We start from the raw sequence: 12414 nt of genomic DNA, 5'->3' as shown, positions 1-12414 counted from the left end.
AGCTTTCTAATAAATGGGTCCCACATTATGGAATAACTGGCAAAGGGAAGAGAAGTACAATCCTTTGTTGCCAGGGTGTTCCCTAAGATTTTCTTGTATGCTACTTTAAGGGTTCATATTGAATTTTCCTGCATTTATTTTTAAAGCACTAATCCTGGTAAGTCACTTCAATAGAATTAATTGAATGAAATAGGTGTTTAACGCTTTAGCTTTTCAAATATATGTGGAAACAATTATGTAGGAAAATTAGCACACTGGATATATTAGACATGATACTATTGTCTAAAAATGTAAATGTACTATGTAACTGGATGCATGCACAAGACATAGGCACACACGCACGCACGCACACACACACAAAAACCCATGCTGTCATGCATAAAAAGCCCCATATCAGCAACTCATTGGGTTTAAATTAATTGATAAAAAGCATCAAAATTCTTGCTCTCTGTGTCCTTTACACAAGTTTATCAAGAGGCAGATTTGCCGTAATGCTGAGAAGTATTATTTTAGAACTATTTTTTTTTAAAGGCTAAACAAAAGGAATTACATCATATGTGTTCTGTAAAAGCCTTCTTAAGAGGAAGCCTTTTCCACTAGAAACAGACAGCTTGCAATTGTAGTTTCTTTTGGTAAACAGGGAATCCCCTTGTGGCTTCCTCCTCTTGTAGAGCATGAAATTAACTTTATCTCCAGCATGGTGAGCTCATCAGGAGTGATGTAATCTCCAAGAAGGAAAGCAGCAGCCACAAGAATCTGTTTCAATATTTGTAGAACTTGGTAGGCCAAATCGCTCTCTCGAAACGCCAACGTATCTGAGCCATCATGCAAATAATCATTTAAGGTATATTTCCCTGATGTTGCTGTTAGAGGTTTGGTTCCAATGTTCCCCTTTCAATTAAAAGGACAAGAAAAAGCTTTTTGTTTGAAGTTTATTGATTCCCCTTAAAATGTTTTTTTTTCCTCCCTCTCCAAGACAAAGGGAACATTGGTATGGTTACATACATAGTGGACATGAAAGTTCTTCGGATTTTGATGTTTCATACCAAGTAAGAACCCAGACTCACCAACTCCAATTCATCCTCCTCCGACTGTACTCAGCAAATAAGAGGAATAATAACATTATTAAGAATAGATTGTGTTTCAGGAGGAAAGAGTCATGTTTGGGCTTGAAAAGCTGGCTATATTTAGCCTTGCTAGTATTTTAAATTTACACAGTGTATCAGGCATAACAGCATAATTTAAGAAGCCTAAATTAGCCAGGTTGACAAAGATTTTACCTACAACTGGTCTAAGCAAACTACAGTCCTCAACTCAGCATTCCTTTACCAGCCGTTCAAAGTTACAACAGGACCAAAAATAGCGGCCAATGACTCATCCTCGCCCTTACGACCGTTACATCATAGCTACAGTCACATAATCCAAATTTGGGTATTGGAAACTGGCATGTAGTTACAATGGTTTCGGCATCGTGTACAGATAGTCCTCGACTTACAACCTGCAGCTGAGGACAGAATTTACCTTGCTAAGTGAGAAGTCCGCTAAGTGAGTTTTGCCCCATTTTATTTGACTTTTCTCGCCATGTTTGTTAAGGGAATCACTGCAGATGTTCAATTAGCAACACGGTTGTTTGACTGAATCTGGCCTTCCCCATGGACTTTGCTTGTCGGAAGGTTGCAAAAGGGGATCACGTGACCTCGAGACACTTTGTGACTGTCATAAATAGGAACCAGTTGTCAAGCATCTGAAGGTAACTCACATGATCATGGGGGATGCTGCAACGGTCGTAAGTGTGAAAAAGTCACTTTTTTCAGTGCCGCTATAATTTCAAACGGCCACTAAATGAACTGTCATAAGTCAAGGACTATCTCTAATCACCATTTGCAACCTCCCCAGCTGGCTTCTGACTAGCGAAATCAATGGGAGAAGCCAGATTCGCTTAACCAGCATGTTGATTCGCTTTAAAAACTGTGGGAAAAGGAAGGTCATAAAATCGGATATGTAACTCGCTTAACAACTGCCTCGTTTAGCAACAGAAACCCTGTTCCCAATTGCAGTCGCAAGTCAAGGACTATCTCTGGTGCTATTCTGACACAGAACACTTAATTTATTATGGTTAGCATAATTTATGTTAATTCATGTTAGGCCAATTTGGCAGCTGGCAATCCCAGATTGCAGGGAGTGCTTTAAAAAAAGAAATATATATATATATATATTAGTGGATCAACTAAAGTTCTACTTCAAACTTTAATCAAACACGGATGAATAGCAACAATTGGAAAGTTTGGAGCCTGCTTGGTGAGAATGAGAAAAGCCAATGAAAACGCCATAGCTGACAAATGGCACCCTTTCACAGACCAGATGGCTCAAGGTCAAAAGTTAAGCTTCAACGCCCCCCCCAACGCCCCCCTTGTCATCTGTCTACCCCTTGAGAAAGTAAAGCCTGAAGTTATGAGTCAGTTCCTGGTTCTAGCTCAGATGCTATGCCAAGATTCCAATGCCTTGCATAATTCTTCACTTTTTCCTAGGAGTGAAAATGTTATATATGCAAAGCAACCGCATTTATGCTGATAAAAGCTATCGGCTTGTCTCAGTGCAGACCTGAGAAAGGCCCCTAATAGCTATAACCTTGATTATATACATAAAATTGTTCTTGGGTTAGAATAAGTTGTGGCAAACTTCTTCCCACAAGAGATGACCACTGGCTTATCCAATAGAATTTTTAAGAATTGAACAAATCTGTAGTGCTTCTGTCTAACTGACAGCCGTGTTCTTCAAGATTAAGTGCTGGGAATTGGAGATGGGAAATTGGGGAGGGCTCTGGTTTTCATAAAGTCCTGATTGTGAGTCTGAGAAGCAGCGAGTTGGCTGTAGTGTGAAACAAGAAAAAAGCAGGGCTACAGATAAATCTGATCTGTACTGGCAGGGGTTTTCTTTGTAGTTTTGTGAATTTGAAAGGAACTTCAAGGGGACAAGCAAATCAATTAATACAAACGAAGAGAGGGGGGTGAAGTGTGGGGATAATTTAATAGAGCTGGATTAAGAAATGTTAGTGCATGTTTTTATTTTAATATATTCATACTATGTTTCACTGGATTGAACAAAGAAAACAGCCTAGGCTGGATTCTGCCTTTGAAGTTAATCAATTCAAGTCCCCTTTTTAGGGATAAAAGGCAAATGAACAGCCAAGAAAATGAGCAATTAGCAGTGTTCGCACAAACAAAACAAAGGACCAGAGTGCTTGGATTCTGAAAAAATTAAGACCCCGAAATATTTTTGAAACACGATACTTATCGAGGTCAGCCCATAAAGAATGGCATGAATAATGCAAAAATATGGCAGATCTCAGAGCAACCACTAGCAAGTCGTACCCATGTTTACTGCTAAGAGCACCTTCCCCCATATAATGTGTTCCCAGAAGTCTCAACCATTATGGTAAGGTGACAGATTGCAGAAGTCTAGAGCAAAAAGACTTCTTGCCTACAACAAAAAGGGGGTTGGATTAGAAAACCTCCAAGGTCCCTTCCACCCGTATTATTGTATGTTCTAACTACAGGTAGTCCTCAACTTACAACAGTTTGTTTAGTGACTGTTTGAAATTACAATGGCACTGAAAAAGGTGACTTGTGACTATTTTTCACACTTTGACTGTGGCAGATCTCCGTGGCCACATGATTCAGAAGCTTGGCAACTGGTTCGTATTTATGACAGTTGCAGTGTCTCGGGGCCATGTGATCGGTTGTTTGTGCCCTTCGGACAGGCAAAGTCAATGGGGAATCCAGATTCACTTAACAACGGTGGCAAGAAAGATCATAACATGGGGCAAAACGCACAACAAATGTGCTTAGCAGCAGAAATTCTGGGCTCAATTGTGGTCGTAAGTTGAGGACTACCTGTAGTTTGAAAGCTTTATATGGATGAATAAAAAAAAGAAGGGAGAAACTAGCATGGCTCATTTCTCCCTGCAAAGAAGTACTAATTCTTAATAGCAATATAGCAATAGCACTTAGACTTATATACCGCTTCGCAGTGCTTTCCAGCCCTCTCTAAGCGGTTTACTGAGTCAGCCTCTTGCCCCCAACAATCTGGGTCCTCATTTTACCAACCTCAGAAGGATGGAAGGCTTAGTTAACCTTGAGCTGGTCAGGATCGAACTGCCAAACTGCAGGTAGCCAGCAGCCGGCAGAAATAGGCTGCAGTACTGCCTTCTAACCACTGTGCTACTACGGCTCATGATGGTTCATCATGGTTTGCTGTTGAAGGTACCCTCGAATATGGGATCAAAGCAGCATTTGAGACGTTTTTGTCTGTAGAGCTGTACTTTTTAAGCCCTCTAAGAATACAGTCCATGCACAAGTAGTCAACGGAACACCTTACCAATGGAGGCATCATGCCTTTGCTAGATGGAGGAATGACAACCCGGAGATCTGGTTTGCGACTGTTCATTCCAAGATTGCCCCCACCCGGAGGTGGGGGAGATTTTGTAGGCATCACTTTGCTTAAACCGTTCCCGCCACCGGTGCTGCTAAGCAGGCCTGGGGATGCTCGTGAGTTCACAAAACCGTTTCCTAAGGCGAGAGGTAAAGAAAAAGGGAAAGGGTGTGAAAGAACTATACTGGTGCTTTTGTCAATAAATATACAAACAGGTGATTCTTGTAATTGTTGCTTTGTGAGACCTTAACAAAGATACGACTTTAGAGGTTTATCTTTGAAAACTTGTAACAGGTTGTAACAGCCCAGAACCTACAAACTGCACGTCCTTCAAAACTTCAAATCTGCAACTCACAGGAGTAATAATAAAGGAAAAACAAGTGCCAAAAATATCAGTAAGTAAGGAGAACCAGGAAATGATACATCAGTTCAAGGAGGTGGAACGGTGGGTGAGGAGGATATCCTACTTCTGTTTTTTTTAAACACAGTATTTAAAGATTCTTTATTAGCCTTGCCTAACAAATGATCTTTCACACTCTCACACAACCACAGGCCAACATTCCTGCTGGCAGTAGAATTATTATCAGGTAGATCTTGGCTTATATTACCTCTGACTCCTAGGCACTGCTGCCAATAAAGGCTTGTCAATGTGCAAGTCTTGGGACGTCACTTTGCAGTTTGCCAACTTTCTGAAAATCCCCTCTAATGAAAGAAATTTTAAAAAGTCGAATGGGTCAAGGAGGCTGATAGACAGAACGGGCAATATACAAAAGGGTGGGTGTGGGAAAATCCTTGCCTCCCCTGGGCTGTTTACACACGGCAGCACAACACACAAGAATAATTGTTGAATAAATGTGGTCACCAAATCACAAAAACTCTTCTCTTTGAAGATACCAAGTTTCCTGCTCAGAAAATACACTAACTTCTGCCATGCTACCCCACCCCGCCACATCACCAATTATTCAATGGTTGAAGGCTTGTTATTCTTTTTTATTCTGGTTTAATTTGGGGAAAGGGGAGAAAAACAAGGGCAGCAGCTCCAAAACAAGCCTTGAAGAATGTGACTGATTAGAGACGAAAAAGTACTAACTGTTGCTAAGTGAAAACATCGAAGTTTAGCGGGAAAGGTACGGATTACAGTAACCTAGAAAAGGTTGACTATGCTGATCAGAAAACGGAGCACTTCGAGTTGCCACGGTACATTTATACATATGTATGTACTATATTGGATGCTTGACCTGCAAATATTACTTTGGGTACTTGAATAAATAAAAATCCCTGTCACTTACGAACAAATATAGGTCCAGAAAAAGTTGGTTTCAGAATTTTGATGTTTAAAAATACTGGCTGATAGGGAAAAAAAACAAACTTTCCGTAACATGGTACTGTGTGAATCTTCCCTATCTATGCATCCAAATAACATCGAGAAAGGTATTTTTTTTTGTACAGAGTGATATGCAAATATTCTGGGACTATATTTTATTTAATCTTGCACATGCAATCCAATGCGGGCAAGTGTTCTGTGGTTTGGAAACAATTTTCCAGGATTAGGGCTGCATTAAGAGACATGTATGCCCCAGGCACTTTTATATTCATAGATCCTTGTTACAGCAGTAATCCAAATTCTGAGTGTTATAAAAGTATTCTCTAACATGGTGCCTTGCAATTATCACCTTAAAAAATGAAGTCATACCAAATTCACAGATTCCAATCATTTCCAAAAGCTGGACAAACACAAGGTTGGAGATGCTTGTCCTATACTGTACTATTTTATTGAACCACAGCTGTCCCATATCTGAACACAATGTCTCACACACACACAATGCTCTAATATGGCTTATTTTGTTTAGTGGCATGTAAGAATGTGGCCACAATGGACAGTTCATGACTTAGCTGTTTGTGTGAATCACACACTTGCCACAGCTTGTTCAACATGATGTGTAATGTCACATGAATCTTAATGGTTTTAACAGATTACAGTTAAGATTAACTTCATTTTAGGATTCAGAGGTAATACCAAGCAGTAGCAAGTTGGAGCCAACAGTGGAAAAAAGGAGATAGAAGATGAGCCCAAGCTGTTGAACTTTGGCCTCATAATTTTACGGTGAATTCAACCTATGGCCTGAAACTAGCTTATCTGAGCAAACCGTAGTTATCTACACCAGTGGTCGCCAACCAGTGGGCCGCGGCCCACTGGTGGACCTTGAGAAAATGTTGGTGGGCCGCAGAGAAATCTCACCCCCAGAGCATCCCCTCCCCCAAAGCAATTAATCCAGGCTGCGCAGAAACACAAGGCTGTGATGCCCACATGGCCCGCGGGAACCCTCCCCGCCCACTCACTTCTAACCCAGCAAACTGGCCTGCTAAAATTGCTATATTTCTTTTTTCCGACCATCATCTATTCTGTTGTGCCGGGAGATTTAGATTAGCTAGGAAGCAGGAAATGGTTGGATTTCTTGCTTTCTAGCTAGTCTTTAGATCTTCGGCTCTGCTTTCCTTAGGACTGAAGGTTTGCTTGCAAGCAAATTCAGGGCAGACTCACAGGAAGCAGATTTGAGAGACTGAGTTAGCCGATGGCAGATAGATAGATCACTGAATGATTCTGTGAGCAACTCAATCTGCCTGCTTTGCCTGATTTGGGGTAAAAATTGCTTTATAAAAAAAATATCAATATTTACATACATGGTGTATTGTGAGTTAATTTTATATTATGAGTTTGCTTGCAAGCAAATTTTATGTGACACACTGAACTAGCCAATGGCAGATAGATTTCTGAATGAATCTGTGATTCTGTAAGCAGCTCAATCTGCCTGCCTGCTTTGCCTGATTTTGGGTAAAAGTTGCTCTTTTTTATAAAAAATTCAATATTTATATAAATATTTTTTATATTTACATACAAGCCACGCCCAGCCAGTCACATGACCACCAAGCCACACCCACAAATTAGCCCATGCCCACAGAACTGGTTAGTGGTCCCTGGGATCTAAAATTATGAGTCTGGTGGTCCCTGAGGTCCAAAAGGTTGGCGACCCCTGATCTACACATTTGTCTGTATATGGCTATTACAAGTAACTATGGTTAATTCAAAACAGAACAAATAACCCAGAAAGGCTTTTTTGTGGCTGCAGTTAGAGAAAGGCAAATCTATATTTTTGCACATAAACTGTTGCTTACAATGTAAACCTTACTCCCTAGCCCAACCCTTCTTTTTTATGTAGGTTTCTTTGTAACATTAGTATTTTTCTATCTTAGTATGAATTTTAAAGAACTTATCACAATACATTCCAAATTCTGCAAGGGTCAGAGGAAGTGAAAAAACAATAAGCAAACTTAAGCAACATAATGTTACTGGATCATTCTCCCTAGCCAATCTCTTCCGTAATTCCATTCATATCTTGTGCTTCTAAATTATGTACAAACCTTTACATTGTTTAACCTTATGCATTCATTATTATTAATCCTATTTTCAATTTCGTGCATATAAACATCTTAACCATAAGGCTACCATTTCATCTTTCTAAAAGCAATGTACAAAGAACCACAATTGTAAATGTCTGAACAACTGCACTGTGCCTGTAACTTAGCAACGGCATTGTACAAATTGTAAATAATCTACCATGTGGAAGAACACACAGTAATTCTCACACTAGTCTAAAAAAGATGGGAATCTGGTCAAACATTTGTTTCTGGCCACACAAACACAAACACTCACGCACAGACACAGAGATGGTTGGACCTGAGACAAAAATGAAGAGTCATACAAGACTGGTTGGCACACACAATCAACTGATAGGCAGTGTTTACATAACACATGCAACTGATTTTTAAGAAATTGATGCTAAGCATCTAACCCCCATCTGTGCTCTCTGTTTGTTATAAAATTAGTTGATGTGGGCAGCTTAGAAAATTCCATATAGATTGAGCTACTGCATCCAACAGTGCAGTTTTTACCTATTGTTCCTTAAATTAAATTGTCTCATCATAGCACCCTTCAGGTGAGTTGCTGTCTTTCATAAGGACAAGTGAGACTAGTCTATCAGTGTGCACTTCCTTTAGGGTTTTTACTTAGAAATTTTGTAAACAGAACATATGGAGCCACCTACTAATTCATAGTCATTTTTTTTCATGAAATGGAGATGAACATCAGCTCTCTGAAATTTTGCAGTATGACTACATTTCAACTTCGGAATTTTGAAGGCGCGTGATGTGTGTGTTTGCACAAGGGCTGCGATCAACTGCAAAACGTGGATTACCAGGACGCTACTTTCCCCTTGTTCTATCTAGCCCCACCCGACCCCCACCCTGAACTCTCCTTATTAGGCTCAGTTCATCTTTTGGGGCAGATTTGAAAATGAGCCATCCAGCCATTGTTTCTTCCAAAGGTGCATTTCCAAAAGACATTTGGACTTCTTTCGTTTTTCTTGAAAACATTTCACTTCTCATCCAAGAAGCTTCCTTAGCTCTGATGAATGGTAGGGAATAAAAAGTTAGACAGAATAACAGAGTTGGAAGGGACTTCAGAGGTCTTCTAGTCCATCTCCTGCTTAGGCAGGAAACTTTATACCATTTCAGACAAATGGTTGTCCAACCTCTTCTTAAAAACTTCCAGTGTTGGAGCATTTACAACTTCTGGAGGCAAGTAGTTCCACTGATTAACTGTTCTCACTGTCAGGAAGTTTCTCCTTAGTTCTAAGTTGCTTCTCTCCTTGATTAGTTTCCACCCATTGGTTCTTGTCCTGCCCTCAGGGGCTTTGGAGAATAGCTTGACTCCCCTCTTCTTTGTGGCATTCCCTAAGATACTGGAAGACTGCTATCATGTCACCCCTAGTTCTTCTTTTAATTAAACTAGACCTACTCAATTCCAGCAACTGATCTATGTTTTAGCCTCCAGTCCCCTAATCATCTTGGTTGCTCTTCTCTGAACTCTTTCTAGAGTCTCAACATTATATTCTTTGCAGTCATCTGGTTGTTTCCTTTTGGAAAAGCACCCATGGAACACCTTGACCTGGATGATGGAGAACTTCCATAGACATCTATTAATTCTGCTTCTTAAGAAAGCTTATAGAACCCTCTTGAGATTCCAAAGGCGGACACCTGCTTTGTACCACGCCAGCTTCCCAGTTTTTATGAAGCTGATACGCACGTGATACAATGGATGGAGAAGAGCAGGCACTAAGAGAACTTCTGCAGAGAAACTGATGGACTTCTAGTTCTCATAAGAGTTGACAATTAACAGGGGGAGAAAATAAAGACAGGTACCCTTCACAGTACTGAGCACTGTGTGTGTGTGTGTGTCACAGCTGTCCTCCAGCAATAGGAATCACCAAAAATCCATCAAACATCCTCTCAAAATCTGTTATTATTTGAGGATCAAAATACAGTACTCTACCCAGAATGGAAACGCTTGCAAGAAAGTAGAGTAATGGCCTGCCTTTCCATTTAAAAGGCCAATACATCATCACATGCTTACTTTTCTCAGCCAACCTGTTTAAAACCAAAACTAATTCAATACAGCATTGAAGATCACTAATATTATAACCCTAACTCACTCAGGCATCTACCAACGAGGTTAATTGTCCATTACAATTTTCAGCTAACATCACAAATCTGTTTATACAGGGGAGTACATTAGAAAGAGAATTTGACAGCAATGGATACATCCAATGTAAACAATTGCCTGGAGCGTGTGTATTATTCAGAAGTCTGACCAATACCTGAAGCAATCTCCCATTAATTGCAGGAGGGATTTCTTTGAAGCAAGCGTGCTCATGAATATTTATATTTAGTTTGGTTTATCGCAAGAATTACATCAGTGCACAGAGCTAATCTTTCTTCTGCCCCCCCCCACCTTTCTTTCACACTACACCCGCCTTACTCTTTCCGTGAGTATGCAGGCAGCTCACGAGTTAAAGCTGTTCTGCTTTTGCTTCCACACCCAGTGCAATCATTTCCTGAAGCCCTTCTTACAAGGGACTGTCAGTGGAAGAGAACATTTTATACCCTTTCATGGCACTGTAAGACAGAAGACCTTTCTCGACTGAATATTCTGTGCAGAGCTTTGAGTCAGGCAGGCAGATTCATCTGACAGGCTGCCAGAAAGCCACAGCCATTTTCTAGATAAGGCATCATCATAGGAAGGACTCCGAATACAATTTATCCTGAACACTCAAGATTTGCAGGGATTCTCTTTTTTCTCTCGTGGTGCACGGACTTTGTGAATTGCTTAAGTTGCAGCAACTTCCTCACCACACAAGAATCTGCTCGGAGACAGAAAAGTCTCAGTTTTTCAGTATCTGACAAGATGCTTTAAACAGAGGCACGTGTTGTTAAAAACAAAAATATCCAGTTATAAGTTGGATCGGAAGAACAAAGCATGGGATTTTTCTGCTTGAGGTTGGGGTCCAGAGGCAGATAATGATTGTAAGATGATGTAATTGTCAGAGAGCTTTTTCAAAGGAAACTGCAGTAATCCTTTCCATGCCAGCTCTGTCTTGCACACAAGCCAAGGCCAATAATCTGCACCTTTAAAGTATAAGTGCAAAAAAGGAAGAACGAGAAGAACACAAACTGCACATCTGGATAACTATTTGGAAAATGCAGAGAGACAAGCTTAATCATTCCCCCAAAATGTGCTTTTAACAAAAGTATGTTTGTATTAAAAATAACTCTACTGGATGCATAGCATTTCTACAAATATAAGAAAAAAACTTCTTCTCAAAGAAACTTGTCCACCAGGTTAAACCAAATTGCTACCAGTTATTAGTTATCCCAGAAAGAGGTGTTGACCTCTAAAATACCAAGCCAAAAATAGGAAGAGCGTCAACTATTTATTATCTTCAATCTTTTTATTTTTTTAAAATAAAGTTTTATTTGGGTTTTCATACACAAAATACAAGTTAAATATCGTTTTTGAAAATAGCATGGTCCCGGGTTGAATTTCTTTATACAGACACAAAACTCAATTTCATGCTCCTTTTTATATTCTATTCCATATCTTATACTATTTTACATTTCCTATACAGTTTTTCCCCTCTTCTAATTTTCTCAATTTTATTTTGAATCTCATCTCAATTCAAATCATTATATTTATACTTTTGTCTGTTCTGTTTCAATTTCATATTATCTTTTCTCATTAAACAAATTTTGTCCTGTAGTTACTAATTGGAGTATGACACCTTTATATCTTTTAATTACATCCATTCAACTCTTATTTAAACTTCAATATATACTTTAAGTTTATGACCTTCAATATAATACATAATACATAACTTCCAATCGAATTCTGCTTGGTACATTCTTATAATACACACTATATTCTTTTTTTTAAAAAGAAAGATTGTAAATATATGTAATTATAAACCCTCATTCCATTCCAGTTCAGTTCTACCATTAATAATCATTAAAATCTTAACATCTTTATCTTAACATCTTTTCAATTAAATATCATACTTCCTTAAAAACACATATAATCTCCATAATTAATTTTTCCCTTATTTCTCTTCACATATGTTTTATAAATCATTAAATATACTTTTTGTTACATTTAACAAAAATGTTAAATTGCATAACAAATGTTAAGTTACATTTATTGACAAGCATTCCACTGAATTACAATAGCTATTTTATCAGGCATTTTAATCATACATTGTTTCATATTTTCTAAAATTATTTCTGCTTCTAATATAACTATACTATCTTATGTACCTTTGCAGAATCCCCTTTTCCATTAAGTTTTCACCCATTATCTCTAAATAGGCCCTGTTTCTCTATATTTTGCTTCTGTCCTTTATAACTTCTTTTCCTTTCTTTCTTCCCTCTCATCTTCTCCCTCCCCTATTTACCCCCTTGTCTCTCTACTTCTAAATCTTTCTTCTGCATTTCCCTCTTCTGTTGCTTTCTGATTTTATACTTATTTTTCACTCTTTTTTTTTTGGAGTTGTTTTTCCCAATCTTAAATTATCCATTCTCTTTCCCCGCTTTCCT

General features: G+C 38.9%; 1 protein-coding gene across 9 annotated transcripts in view; it reads right to left on the bottom strand.

The window, feature by feature from the left end:
- Positions 1-12414, bottom strand: part of MEF2A (myocyte enhancer factor 2A) — a 79063-nt gene that overhangs the window by 13957 nt on the left and 52692 nt on the right. For 3 of the 9 annotated variants that reach the window (XM_087941320.1, XM_087941323.1, XM_087941322.1), the window contains exons 7-8: positions 4378-4568; positions 1047-1091 (exon numbers count right to left, since the gene is read on the bottom strand). In XM_087941320.1, coding sequence (XP_087797446.1) covers positions 1047-1091; positions 4378-4568 — 236 coding nt within the window. The remainder of the gene's footprint in view (positions 1-1046; positions 1092-4377; positions 4569-12414) is intronic. The other 6 variants (XM_026709305.2, XM_026709306.2, XM_087941324.1 and 3 more) reach the window with 2 other exon arrangements.

The sequence above is a fragment of the Pseudonaja textilis genome, chromosome 13, assembly GCF_049901715.1.
Source record: "Pseudonaja textilis isolate UNSWEBS1 chromosome 13, rPseTex1.2, whole genome shotgun sequence".
In the NCBI taxonomy this organism is placed as follows: Eukaryota; Metazoa; Chordata; class Lepidosauria; order Squamata; family Elapidae; genus Pseudonaja; species Pseudonaja textilis.
The sequence above is the reverse complement of the archived record's forward strand: the minus strand, read 5'-3'. Positions and strand labels throughout refer to the sequence as shown.